Source organism: Dendropsophus ebraccatus, chromosome 9, assembly GCF_027789765.1.
Source record: "Dendropsophus ebraccatus isolate aDenEbr1 chromosome 9, aDenEbr1.pat, whole genome shotgun sequence".
Taxonomy (NCBI): domain Eukaryota; kingdom Metazoa; phylum Chordata; class Amphibia; order Anura; family Hylidae; genus Dendropsophus; species Dendropsophus ebraccatus.
In genome coordinates this window covers 63,845,981-63,860,888 of record NC_091462.1, presented here as the reverse complement: position 1 = coordinate 63,860,888, position 14,908 = coordinate 63,845,981, and the positions used below count along the sequence as shown (strand labels likewise).

The 14,908-nt window shown below is 45.4% G+C and overlaps 1 protein-coding gene across 2 annotated transcripts in view; it reads left to right on the top strand.

Annotated features, from left to right (window-relative positions):
* ANKAR (ankyrin and armadillo repeat containing) overlaps window positions 1–14,908 on the top strand; it is a 112,741-nt gene that overhangs the window by 22,321 nt on the left and 75,512 nt on the right. For both annotated transcript variants that reach the window (XM_069983530.1, XM_069983529.1), the window contains 4 exons: window positions 2,617–2,780; window positions 7,124–7,239; window positions 7,486–7,666; window positions 9,147–9,369. In XM_069983530.1, coding sequence (XP_069839631.1) covers window positions 2,617–2,780; window positions 7,124–7,239; window positions 7,486–7,666; window positions 9,147–9,369 — 684 coding nt within the window. The remainder of the gene's footprint in view (window positions 1–2,616; window positions 2,781–7,123; window positions 7,240–7,485; window positions 7,667–9,146; window positions 9,370–14,908) is intronic.

Sequence of the window (14,908 nt, the reverse complement as noted above, 5' to 3'; positions counted from 1 at the left end):
GTCCCAGCAGCACAGAGGATGTCAGGAGAGGAGGGTGCTGATCTTTTAGGAGATGGTCCCCCTCTTCCCCCCCTTATAGATGGTCCCCTCTCCCTTATAGATGGTCCCCCTCCCTTATAGATGGTCCCCCTCTCCCCCCTCCCTTATAGATGGTCCTCCTCTCGCCCTTCCCTTATAGATGGTCCCCCTCTCCCCCCCTCCCTTATAGATGGTCCCCCTCTCCCCCCCTCCCTTATAGATGGTCCCCCTCTCCCCCCTCCCTTATAGATGGTCCCCCTCTCCCCCCTCCCTTATAGATGGTCCCTCTCTCCCCCCTCCCTTATAGATGGTCCCCCTCTCCCCCCTCCCCCCCCCCTCCCTTAAAGATGGTCCCCCTCTCCCCCCTCCCTTAAAGATGGTCCCCCTCTCCCCCCTCCCTTAAAGATGGTCCCCCTCTCCCCCCTCCCTTAAAGATGGTCCCCCTCTCCCCCCTCCCTTATAGATGGTCCCCCTCTTCGCTCTCCCCCCTTATAGATGGTCCCCCTTTCCCCCTCCCTTATAGATGGTCCCCCTCTCCCCCCTCCCTTATAGATGGTCCCCTCTCCCCCTTCCCTTATAGATGGTCCCCCTCTCCCTTATAGATGGTCCCCCTCTTCCACTCATTTAAAGATGGTCCCCCTCTTCCCCCCTCCCTTATAGATGGTCCCCCTCTTCCCCCCCTTATAGATGGTCCCCCTTTCCCCCCCCCCTTATAGATGGTCCCCCTCTTCCCCCTCTTATAGATAGTCCCCCTCTTCCCTCTCCGCCTTATAGATGGTCCCCCCCCCCCCCTTATAGATGGTCCCCCTCTCCCCCCCTTATAGATGGTCCCCCTCCTTCCTCCCTTATAGATGGTCCCCCTCTTTCCCCCCAACTTATAGATGGTCCCCCTCTTCCCTTTCCCCCCTTATAGATGGTCCCCCTCTTCCCCCCCCCTTATAGATGGTCACCCTCTTTCCCCCCCCCTTATAGATGGTCCCCCTCTTCCCCCCCCCCCTTATAGATGGTCCCCCTCTTCCCCCCTCCCTTATAGATGGTCCCCCTCCCCCCCCCCTTATAGATGGTCCCCCTCTCCCCCCCCCCCTTATAGATGGTCCCCCTCTCCCCCCCCCCCTTATAGATGGTCCCCCTCTTCCCCCCCCCCCCTTATAGATGGTCCCCCTCTCCCCCCCCCCCCTTATAGATGGTCCCCCTCTCCCCCCCCCCCCTTATAGATGGTCCCCCTCTGCCCTCTCCCCTCCCCCCCTGCACAGCAGATAAAACAAAAACAAAAAACAGCACACAACACCTGCCATCCGTTCCCCCCGTCGAGCCTCTCTGGTCTGGTCCCGGCTGATGTGCGGCTGCTGGGGTGTCCCATCCTGTCCCCGGCAGCGCATGCATCAGAGAGCTCCCCGTGCACCTGTGGCTGTGACTTCCGGTGCACGGGGAGCTCTCTGATGCGTGAGCTGCCGGGGACAGGATGGGACACCTCCTGCAGCCGTGCATCACCCGGGGGACTAAGGCTGCATTCCCACGTTCCGTGATCCTAACGGATCACGGACGTGGAATGCATGTATCGGAGTCCCCCCGCGCCCGGGCAGTATCTGTAATTAGATGCTGGGAGCGGGGGAGACTGTATTCATAAGCGCCGCGCTGTAGTAACAGCACCGCCCGGCTGATTCATTACAGTGCGGCGCTTATGAATACAGCCTCCCCCGCTCCCATCATCTAATTACAGATACTGCTCGGGCGCGGGGGGACTCCGGTACATGCATTCCGGGAATCAGTGGCAGATTATAATGTGGGCGACCGGGCATGGGCCCCCCGGAGTCTCGGGCCCCGGGCGGCCACCCAAACCGCCCATATTATAATCCGCCATATGCCGCCCCCATAATGACAGCTGGTGGCGCCACCTGAGGCAGACGACTCGGGTCGCCTCATCATTGCGGCGCCACTGCTTGTGTAGTAGGTACTAAGACATTCAAAATTTCAGACTTATGATAGTTTACTTAAAAATAGGATAATTTATCCCCCTCAGGAGACAGAGATTACATGTTCTTGTCTAACTTACCTCTCTATTGCTGTGTCCTTTTGTGTATAAATTGATTCTTCAGTTATTAGGGGACATTTACAAAGGCTGCACCACTGGCGGGTGCGGCAAGAAGGGAGGAGGGGTGGCCTCCTCCTGTGCCTGATTTATCATGATTTATGCCTGCAAGCAGGTGTAAATCATGATACAAATCTACACCTGCTGGGCAGGAGAAATTTAAGACCGGCATACTGGCGATAAAGAGGCCATTACTAGAGACTTGAAAGCTAACATTTTGTCATGATCTTTTTCAGTTAGCCAATAAGAGGTATCAACTGCTGAGAGCTTTCTTTCTTCACTTCAAAAAGTGTAACAAGATTTTTCTTTTAACAAATTAGGGGTTAGGAAGGATTTTTTTCAGGTATAAGCCAATTGGTATCTGCTGCTTAAGGGGGTTTTTTTTTGCCTTTTGCTGGACACAGTGGAGTTGAACTTAGTGAACTTTTGTCTTTTGTTAACCTTATCAACTATGTATTTAACCTGAAATCTCTTAATCATAAAATGTTTTCCTTCTTTATACTTTGCAGATGATAAAGTTAAGACTGAACGTGAATTACCACCTCTTACTCTTGGAGAAAATTTTAAGTGTCAGCATTTCCAGTATTCACCAGATGAATATTTTCATTTGCATGGAGGAATAGAATTTGACTTAGGAACTCCACCAATTCAAAATACATCAGATGATATTAAGGTATACTTAACAACTACCAAGAACAGATTTTGAAGTTCTGTAAACTCTAATTCTTATATAAAAGACAAGGCAAACTTTTTAGGTACCTTTTTAGGTTAAATTTTCTGGCAAAAATTATTTCAAAATGAACTAAAGCAAGGGTTGACATAAAGTCCAGCTCGGCAGCTTCACCTGCATTACTGTCACTGCCATTTGCTTTTCAGTCCCCCATACTGGAAAATAAAAAGTTATAAAAACAGCACATCCCAGAATATTCTAATTTAATAAAGAAAATAAAAATTATGAAACTACACTGCCTATACACAGCTCGTGTGTAAGAGAGAAAGAGAGTCTGTCTGTGTGAGACAGCATGTTCATCCAGCTCACCTGTTAGTCATAGTGATAGCTCAGAGCTCCAGTCTTTCTTGCCAGCACTGACTCCTGTATCCTCACTCTGTGATTAACCCTTAGAGGACCCGGCCAATTTCAATTTTTGCATTTTCGTTTTTTCCTCCTTGTGTTTAAAAGGCCATAGCACTTGCATTTTTCCACCTAGAAACCCACATGAGCCCTTATTTTTTGCGCCACTAATTGTACTTTGCAATGACAGACTGAATTTTTTGCATAAAGGACACTGCGAAACCAGAAAAAAATTCAAAGTGTGGTGAAATTGGAAAAAAAAATGCATTTCTTTTATTTGGGGGGTTTGTGTTTTTACACTTTTTGCCCTTGGGTAAAACTGACTTGTTATATGTTCCTCAAGTCGTTACGATTAAAACGATATACAACATGTTTAACTTGTATTGTATCTTATGGCTTGTAAAAAATTCAAACCATTGTTAACAAATATATGTCACTTAAAATCGCTCCATTCCCAGGCTTATAGCGCTTTTATCCTTTGGTCTATGGGGCTGTATGAGGTGTCATTTTTTGCGCCATGATGTGTTCTTTCTATCGGTACCTTGATTGTGCATATGCGACTTTTTGATTGCTTTTATTACAATTTTTCTGGATTTGATGCGACCAAAAATGTGCAATTTTGCACTTTGGGATTTTTTTGCGCTTACGCCATTTACCGTGCAAGATCAGGAATGTGATAAATTAATAGTTCGGGCGATTACGGAAGCGGCGATAGCAAACAAGTTTATTTATTTATTTATTTGTTTATTTTTATTTATAACATGGGAAAAGGGGGGTGATTCTGACTTTTATTAGGGGAGGGGGCTTTTTACTTATAACATCACTTTTATTTTTACTTTTACACATATACTAGAAGCCCCCCTGGGGGACTTCTAGTATATGCACTCAGATCTCTCATTGAGATCTTTGCTGTATAGTTATTCAGCAAAGATCAATGAGATCGGCACTCGTTTGCTTTCGGCTGCTGCAGCCAAAAACAAACGAGTGCCGAGTCGGGGACGGCGCCATCTTGGATAGGTCCCCGGCCGGCATCAGGTACAGAGATCGCTCATCAGGGACAACGTCCCGCAGGAGCGATTTTACCCACTAGACACCAGGGAAGTGCTGCAGCCGGTAATCGGAGGCAGCTGTCATTTTGGACAGCTGCCTCCGATTACCTAAATAGCGGGCACGGCGATCACACCGTGCCCGCTAATAGCCGCGATCCCGGGCTACATGCGGCACCCGGGATCGCGGCGGTTCAGAGCGTGGCCGCCACGCGGCCCCGCTCTGAACGCGGGGAGGCGGCCCTGGACGTACGGGTATGTCCAGGGTCGCCTAAGGGTTAATCTGCTTCTAGTTGCTACTTTACTGCTCTTTGGCTCTCTCATACATTCACTAGGAGTCAATACCTCTAACCACCAGAGGTGTCACTGCTGAGCTCAGTCATATACATGTGATTGAACTAGACTGTCCTGATTTCTTCTCCTAGTAGTTAGTTTACTGAGTGAACTCGATGCACAGGTCATATGATGATTCTTTGCCAATGAGGCTCCTCTTTACAGAGCTGTAAGCTGCAGCAACGATGAGCCCTAGACTGTAGTTCTCTATACTCTAATATGTATCTCCTTCACCTGTGAGACTTATCAGGATACAAAACTACAAAACTCTGCTGCAGCCATGACAGAGCCTGTAATGTGATTATCTATACTCTACCAGGTATCTTGATCTTATTACAATTTAGCAATGTTTTTTCTGGCATTTTGCTGGCATCACTAAGCTAAAAATTATACTCATCAGTCTTCTCTCTTCATTATTGGCGCTCAGCTGATCAGTCGCTGAGGCAGGACACCACCTCAGCCGCTGATTGGTTGAGCGGACACTTATGGAGCCAGACCCAGCCACATGTCAAGCTCAGTGTGCTGGGCTCTGGTGAAGAGAGAAGATGTCAGATGGTGAGTATGAACGTTCCCCCCCCCTTTAACCTCCTTCCTAGCTGGTATGGGTGCAATGTGATATCAGTCTGGCCACCAGGGGTTAGGAGTGGTTAAGAATAGTCTGGTCAACCTCCTGGGGACCAGACTATTACATAGTATGGTAGAAAAAAGACATGTCTATCAAGTTCAACCAAGGAGGGGATGGATAGAGGGAAGGAGGATGGATGATGGGAAGGTACTATTCATATGCATTTATGCTAACTTTAAGACCTTTTTAGAGCCTATTTTGAAGCCTTCTACTGTTTTTGCTGTGACCAGATCCTGGGGTAGACTGTTCCACAGATTCAATGTTCTCATGGTAAAGAAGGCTTGTCGCCTCTGGAGGTTGAACCCTATTATTTCTGCTGGCGGGGGCAGTGGCCCCTTGTCTTTGGAGGGGGTTTTACCTGGAATATCTTTTCCCCATATTTCTTGTAGGGGGGCATTTATGTATTTAAATAAATTAATTATATCTCCCCTTAAACGTCTTTTCTCAAATTTTCTCAAATTTGTTACTAAGATGCTCCATTCCCCTTATTAGTTTAGTTGCCCGCCTTTGTAGCTTTTCCAGCTCTAGGACATCCTTTTTATGAATCGTGTTCCAAAACTGGACAGCGTACTCCAGATGAGGCCACACCAAAGCCTTATAAAGAGGTAATATTATATCCCTGTCCCAAGAGTCCATGCCTGTTTTAATGCATATCTTGCATATAATGCAATATCTTGCTGGCCAATATCTTGCTGGCCTTAGAGCTTACTGACATTGTATGCTGTCCTATAGTCTATTATCTACAAGTACTCTCCATCAGTGACTCTCCCAGTATAACTTCCCCTAGGACATATGATGCTTGCAGGTTATTAGTACCCAGTTGCATAACTTTACATTTATCCACATTGAACCTCATTTGCCAAGTGGACGCCCAAACACTCAACGTGTCTAAGTCAGGCTGCAACATCTGCACATCTTCCATAGACTGTACTGTGCTACAAAGCTTGGCGTCATCTGCAAAGATAGAAACTCCAGCAGTTCGATGCTGGTTATTGAGTTATACTCTGCTTTTACCTCTGATATTGTCTTTGTATTTCTGACCTTTGGATTTGTTTCCTGACTTCCTTGTTTTGCAGCCTGCCCTGACCTTACGGCCTGACTTTGAATACTCTTTTGGATCTTGAATTTGTACTTATGCTGCCCGACGTTGCTGACCCGGATTGTTAACTCTGGCCCATTGTTTGTTTTGTCTGACACTGTTCTGTAATACACTTTATCAGTGTAGGGACTGTCATTGTGGTTGTCTGCAGCCGCCTAGGGCTGTCCGTGGCAAGTAGGCAGGGATAGTGGGCGGGTTCAGGTAGGGCTCACTGTCTGTGTCCTGTCTGCCTGCCTTTTGCCATACCTGACAGTGACGTTCCCAATGAGCCAACAGTACATAACATCTTGTTGGTTTCTTCACAAACTGGCCCAAAAAGTCATCCTGCAGAACGTTAAGAAAATCTCTCCCCTTTGGAGTTTTAGCTGAACCGTGACCCCCAATCTATATCTTGATGGTTGAAATCAACCTAACAATCCACCCTCTTCCCCTCCTTTCTGTTCCTATCTCTCTCTTGCGCTCCCTGCTCTGCAATAACTGTATGCTGCGATCCTGCTCTCCACTGCACACACAGCTGACTGCCGGCCTCCAGAAAGCAAATCACCTTATATAGAGGATGAGGGGGAGGTGCTGACATCACTGAGGGGCTTGCCGGTGATTGGACATGCGCAAGGGATTATGGATAATCCCTTGCTCCCGCCAAATGACTGTACTGCAAGCGAATATGTTTTGCAAATTTTCAAAAGAATCGCTGTAAATTCGCTTCACAGAGCGAAGTGAATTTAGAAGCGTGATTCGCAAGAGCTATACTCCTGAAAGCTTACAATCAGTCTATTACAATTATATACACTATTGTGTATATACCAGTTATATGTGCTATAACACACTTTCTCTTTTTCAGGCTGCTTATGAAGAAATATGTATAATGGCTGCAAAAAACAATCAAGAGCTCTTCAACCTTGATACCACTTACAGAGACCATTATCCTATTCCTCTGATGGAATCTGGAGGAAAAAGGCAAGTCTATTTTTAATACATAAAATGATGTTGGTTACAAAATTCAAGTTTTTATGTTTAACCTCTGAGACTCCCATCGATCAGAAGAATGAGGCAGGAGAAGCATGGTCTGTAATGGAAATCATTGTCACAAGGAAAGCTCCTTGCTAATTCTCTTGATCTGTGCGGGTCTCAGCAGACAGACATGCTTTAAATCCTTTTACTGTTCAGCTTTTTTTTTTTTTATAATAATAATTTTTTTTCTAGATATCATGTCCTTATAATTCATCTTGAAGATTTTTATCAAACAATGCTGAAAAAACAATGGTGGGGAGCTATTAATGGAATAGTAAGCACATTAAAGCCCAAAAGACTCCCATTAACTGATATCCAGCTTCATGAACAGTTCAAGAAAAGATTTGGCTATAAAAAGGCCATTAAGTGTAAGGTAAGTAGCAGTATGTAGCATGTGAATACAGTGATGCCTTGGATTACGAACATAATTCGTTCTGGGGCCGTGCTTGTAATCCAAATCCAAAGCAAATTTTCCCATAAGAAATCATTGAAATGTAGACAATTGGTTCCACACCCCAAAAATAATGATTTTTTAAATTCTGAATAACATTTAAAACAGATGAAACAAACATTTAGATACAGCTGAATATGATACATTATAAGTTACTGTAGAGTATAGCAATTAGCATGTGGAGTATAATGTATACTATGGGGGAGATTTATCAAAGGGTGTAAAATTTAGACTGGTGCAAACTACCCAACCGCAACCAATCACAGCTCAGCTTTAGGCAGTACTGAAAGGAAAGCTGAGCTGTGATTGGTTGCTGTGGGCAGTTTGCACCAGTCTAAATTTTACACCCTTTGATAAATCTCCCCCAATGTGTATAAACCCGAAAAAACAGCAACAGTTTGTAGATTCAGGATGGAGCTGCAGATCCCCATAATGCAGTAGTGTAGTTCAACAGGTGCTAGAATAGAGAAGCAGGGTTGCTGTCTGAGATCTGTGTGGTCACATGACAGCAATGGGGAAGGGGCATGTGTTCAGCATGGACCAGTCAGAGCTGTGCAGGACAGTCACAGAGACTTTTGTATACAGCAGTGTGTATAGCTGAGTGTAAGTGCAGGCACATTATAGCAGCAGTGTTTATAGCTGAGTGTAAGTGCAGGCACGTTATATACAGCAGTGAGTAAAGCTGAGTGTGATTGCAGGCACATTATACCAGCAGTGTGAATGGCTAAGTGTAAGTGCAGGTACATTATAGCAGCAATGTATATACAGTAGCTGAGTGTAAGTGCAGGTACATTATAGCAGAAATGGAGATACATTAGCTGAGTATAAGTACAGGTACATTATAGCAGAAATGGATATATTTTCCATTATTTAAAATAATTTTTTATTCATTATCACAGTTTATAAAATTCCATACAAATGTACCATTAAAGGGGTAGTGCGGCGCTAAACAATTATTCACAAATAAGAAGGCGTAGTTTATGTATTTGCACTGGAACAAAGTTGACTATTATGTAGACCCTACCCTTCCCCGCCTTGCTCTGACAAATGCTTCTGACCCTTCATTCTAGTAATTGGTTGGGGTCTCAGTAGCCGAATCCCCACCAATTACAACTTCTGACATGACACGACACTTCAAGGCTATGTTCCCACAATGTAAAAATAAGGGCAAATAATGTCTGTTGTTGCAAGACAACGACCGTTATCAATGATCATAATCAACGACGGACATTATTTGCCCTTATTTTTACATTGTTGGAGCATAGCCTAAAGGAAATAAAGAGATAAGCACAGCATTGTACAGTATACTAAATCTAGAAAATATACACATCAGATACATACATTGTGTGTTTTTTATATTCTATAGTTATTGTATTGATCCTAATTTAGCATTATGTTTTAGAATTTACATTATGGACTAAAAGTTGCTGCTGAGAGGGGGCTGACTGGAGTTTTCTATACCTATTGCCGTAAGACACCGATTTCTGGATTGAATGTCCTTGATGATTCTGGCTATTCCAGTTTACATCATGCTGCCCTGCATAACAGAGCTGCAGTTGTTTCACAATTAGCAAAAGCTGGCTTGAATTTAAATCAACAAAGAAGTGACCATTTTCTAACAGAAGGTAAATCTTATATTACTATATTTGTGGATAATGAGCTTTGTTTGCCTTCGTTTTTTCTTTTGTTCCTTCTTTGACTTTCTGTTGACTAGCTCCTATCTTTTCATTCTAAGGGTACTATCATACGAAGCTATTTTTTGACGATTAACGATAAACGAACTCAAACGACCACTATGGCTAACGGCTTGAAATCGCTCACCCAATTACCCGGAACAATGTTTGTCCTGTCATCTCAACTGCGTTTGCCGCTACTGCAAATGACTGAACGACGTCTTATTACATGCGAACGATTTGCAAACGATCAACGATGAAAATAGGTCCAAATTCTATTAAACGACCGACTATTTCTTGTTGGTCGTTTAATTGTTGTCTGCTATTACACTAAACATTTATCGTTCAAATTCGAACGATTTTTCGAACGATAATCATTCCATGTAATACCCCTCTAAGGCTATGTTCACACAACGTAAAACTACGGCCGTAGTTCTCGCCGCAGAACTAGGGCCGTAGTTTTGCGGTGTGGAACAAAGCTTTATGTGCAATGGGATCCCGGCCGGAGCGTACACACGTCATATACGCTCCGGCCGGGATCCCATGCGGTGCCGTAAAAAACTGACAGGTCCGTTTTCTGTGGCCGGAATTCAGTGAATTCCGGCCGCTTCACTGTGTGCTATGGTAAGCTCTCATGCGGGCGCACGCTGATGCGCCCGCATCAGAGCTCCGCGGCCGGAAAGATCACCCGGCCGGTACTTAAGTACTGGCCGAGATGATCCGGCCAGAGACCGGCCGTTCCGTGACCCGGCCGGGGTCACGGAACGGCCGGTCTCATACGTAATGTGAACATAGCCTAAAGCTATAGCTTTTAATATTTTTTTTTTACAGACGTGCTGATATGCAGCCTTATTTTTTGCATTTTTCACTCATAAGTGGGATTGATTAAAGGGTACATATAACTTATTGATTAACTATTCTGTTTGTTTGTTTTTTCTGGTGGGGGTGTTTTTTTAACATAAGAAAACAGCTGTTCTGCACTTTTTTTTAATTTTTTACACAATTCCTATTGTGTGAGTCATCGTGCAAAATAAATAAGGCACTCTTGGGGGAATTTATTAAAGCTATCACTGGTGTTCTCCAGGGAAAAGATGCAGATTTTTGTACGAACCACCAGGTTTATGCAAAAAAAAAAAAACTGTGCCTTTCCCCTAGCATACACCCAGCTTGCCTGAGAGTAGGCAGAAGGCTCAGTAAGGTAGGGAGCAGGTGTGGCCTCTTTTTACGCCTGATTTATCATGATTTACTCCTGCTAGCAGGTGTAAATTATGGCAAAAATGTACGTCTGCAGACACGCCATAAGGCAGTCACAGATCTGCTGTATTTATTGAGAGACAGGCGCCTAATAGTAAATCCAGCGTAGGACACAGGTCTTATGTAAGAAAAGTGCAAGTTTGCTAGACTTGATAAATTCCCCTTTATATGTTTATTCTGTAGGTCATCACCATTATGTGTCATATAAAATTTGTACTGTTTTTCGTGTTTTACCACTTTCACACAATAAAAAACATGTTTTTGTTTTACCATATTCTGTGAGTTATAACTGATATAAATATGTGGGCGGGGGTTTGCTCATTGGACCAGTGTAAGAGATTGCAGGATAAGCTGTAGCTGTCTTTTTTTACCATTTTACCATATATCTGTTTTTTGGAAGACAGTAAATAAAAAAAAGGAACAGCACTCCTGTGGTGAGTGGCACATACACAGTAAAAGAAAAAAAAATTATGTATGTCTGATAGTGGACTCCCTGCTCCTGTACTGGTGTGGGTACCGCTCCTGTCGTCTGTGTAAGGACACAGACATAGTTGACAAGAGGCACAGAGCAGTGAGCGATCCATGCTGCTGAGAAACAGATTCCGGTTGTCCGAGGACAGCTTTCTTTAGTCCCTCTGGGGCCTTGACAAGAAGCAAGGGGCTTTCTGGCTGCAAGAGCAGTTTAGGTTAGCTACGGGCCTCAACCTGGTCCCCCCCAGCTGACTCCTCCCTTCCTGCAGGTTGCCCCCCTCATGGCCTCATGGCAGTTGCTCATGGCTCCTTAGTCCCTCCCCCTTATATCTTGGCCCTGCAGAAGCAACTTGCTAAGTAGTAATTATAGAGCCTCTCTTTTAGATACTATTTGGACAGTTCTGCCTTTTTGTTATGTAGGCCCAACTGGCCAAAGTTTTAAAGTTGTGCCATGTTGGCAACATGTAACCTTAAAGAAATGCACCTGGTTTTCGAACCAAGAAAGGTAATGCTTGAGTTCATGTGTGATGCAACATTTTAATATGTTGATATGTTTATAGTAACTAAACAAAGTAGAGGAAAATATGGCAGCAGATTGGCAGTGTGGTTCAAGTAGTCGTAAACAAGGTGCTTACCTAAAGTCTGTCCATACACAAGTGCTTATGGGATGACCTAAGGAGGATGAGGAGCCCAGGCGTCCATGACTGCTAATGGGGTGACCTGAGGAGGAAGAAGATATGGTGTCATGGCAAGCAGTGGCGGTCTTCGGCACCAAGCACCCCAAGCGATCGCTTGGGGCCCCCAACATCCAGGGGGGCCCCCACGCCCCGCTCTTGTGCTCAAGACCGCTGGACAAGGCCGCTGCCCCGCTCGCTGCTGCCATCTGAACTGTAACTATGAGCACTCGTAATGAGCGCTCACAGTTACATGCAGCAGCAGCACTGACAGGGCGGGAGACATTGGCTCCCTTCCTGTCAGTCACTCTTGTGGCCGCAGGAAGGGTTTTCCCTGCGGTCACAAGTGGCAGCTTTGTCCTTGTGGTGCCGGCGCTCCAGTGACATCACTGGAGCATCTGCGCCAGGACAAGGGGAGTTCGGCCTTTCCTGCGGCCACAAGAGTGAAGAGAAGAGGAGACGCCCGGACCCAGGTGAGTATAAGTGTTTGTTTTATTATACTATATGGGAGGGGGAGCACACAGGCATCTGTTTTTTTTCTTTTCCCATTTTATAATGTATATAAATATCCAACATAAAGAAGTTGTCATACATTACATTAGTTAACATAACACATTAACCAATAGTCAAAAATCTGCATTAAATGCATAACAACTACACATAGAAATTCTAAAATCGAGATTCACGGATACCTTAGCTACGCTACCAATAATACTGTCCCAATCCTCTGTGGACAAGGGTCCAAGGTCTCTCTCTCAATGTTTCTTATAAACTTCCTTTACTGAATCATATTTTTGTAATAGTAATATCTTATAGATTTTAGAGACTATGGGGGACATTTATTAAGTCCGGCGTTTTTTACGCCGGACTTATATAAATGTCCCCGCTTCTCCGGTGCTACGGGGATTTATGTAGAGGCGGACTGCCTCTACATAAATCCTGTGCGCTCTGGTGCGCACCGCCGAAAACCTACACGAGCTGAGGACTGGAGTAGGTTTTCGGCGTATCTTTTGGAGGAACGGATGGTGAATCGTTCGTTCCGCCCCCTTCACACCCCCTCCCCGCTCCCCCGGCGTACTCAGCGGAAAGTGCCGATTTGCAAATATTTTATTCGCAAATCGGCCATTTGCGAATAAAAAAAATCCGCAAATGGGCACTTTCCGCCGAAAATCATCCGTACGCCGGATGATACATGTCCCCCTATGTGTTTTACCTCTCTTATTCCCATAATATTGTGAATTCCTTCATTAAAATAAACAAAAAATAAACTTTTATCATGTGATTTCTCATATGCACTTTTTAGTTGAAGATATCTAAATCTGTGTCCCCATTCATCCCCCCTAACTAAAGACAGTGAGTCCATACCCTTTAGTGCTCCATCTACAAAAAAAGTCATTAACTTTAACAGTGCAGTTTTTTCCAATATCCTTGTGACGGAATCTTGGTGAATTCTATCAATCTATTAATGTTCTCCCATAATTCAGTGAATTCTAAGTTCCCCCTTACATTGCATATCCTTTTTATTTCTTTCCATACTTTACTACAGTGCCTACCAAACCAGTCTCTATTTATCGCATTAACATGTATCCCACCGGACTCCAGTTGAGTGACTATATCTTTCTTATTGTCTCTAAAACAGTTTTCGTTCCACCAAGTAGCGTCCTTGTGCGCCAGCAAAAATCCCAGTTGGTAAGATAAATAATACAATTTGAAGTCAGGGAGTCCAAACCCTCGCCTCTTTATGGGCGGGCAGAAATGTAAATACTTCAATCTCACCCTCTTTCTCCCCCAGATCAGCCCGTTCAAGATCCTCTCGATCCTCCGGAACCGCTTACCACTGATCCAGGAAGGAGCAGCGGCCGAGAAGAAGCTGATCTGGGGAGAACCACCATCTTAATAAGGGAAATCCTAGCTGACATAGACACAGGGGTGTGTTTAACTGGGGGAGCGCACATCGGGGGTCTATATAAATGGAGGGAGCACACAGGGGGGGCCATTTAACAGGGGGAGCACACAGGAGGGCTATAGACTACTGGGGCTTCACAGAGGGGTCTATATACTACTGGGGGCAGCACACAGGGGGTCTATATACTACTTGGAGCAGCAGAATGGGGTCTATATACAACTTGGAAAGCACACAGAAGGTCTATATCCAAGTGGGGGAGCACACAGGGGGGCTATATACTACTGGGGTAGCACACAGGGGTCTATGTACTACTGGTGGGGCACACAGGGGGTCTATATATTACTTGTGAGGCACACAGGTGGTCTATATATAACTGGGGGAGCACACAGGGGTCTGTATACTACTGGGGCAGCACACAAGGGCTCTATATAATACTGGTGGGGCACACAGGGGGTCTATATACTACTGGGGGAACCACACAGGGGGTTTATATACTACTGTAGGAGCACACAGGGGTCTATATCCAAGTGGGGGAGCACGCAGGTGGTCTATATCGAAGTGGGGGAGCACACAGGGGGGGCTAAATACCCTTGAGGGAGCACACAGGGGGCCTATATACTAGTGGGGGAGCACACAGGAGGTCTATATACTTCTGGGGGAGCACATGGGGGGATATATATAACTGGGGGAACACACAGGGGTCTACATACTACTGGGGGAAGCAAACAAGGGGTATATACTACTGGGGGCAGGACACAAGGGGTATATACTATTGGGGGCAACACACAGCGGTCTATTGTTTTGGAACGCATGTCGAGGGCGGGGGCCCAGACATAACTTCCCTTGGGGCCCCAGAAATGCCAAGACCGCCCCTGATGGCAAGTAGCTCCCTTGTCACCACTGTCCAGCTATTTGGGGGCTCTCGAGTCCAACTGGGATATGGAACCAGTTCCACACAGTTCACCCCATCATACTGGGAAGTCGTTTTGGGCCTGGATGCTCAAGTATGTGACTCCAGTATGTTGCCATCAAGCCATTCTGAGCGTGCAGCTGTCCCATGGGGTCAATGAAACATGCCTGTGTATGCAGCAGTCCCAGAGAGGCCACCAAGCCTTACTGAGTGTGCAGCTGTCCCTGAGAGACCATTAAGCTATACTGTGCATGCAGCAGTCCCACTGAGGCCGTC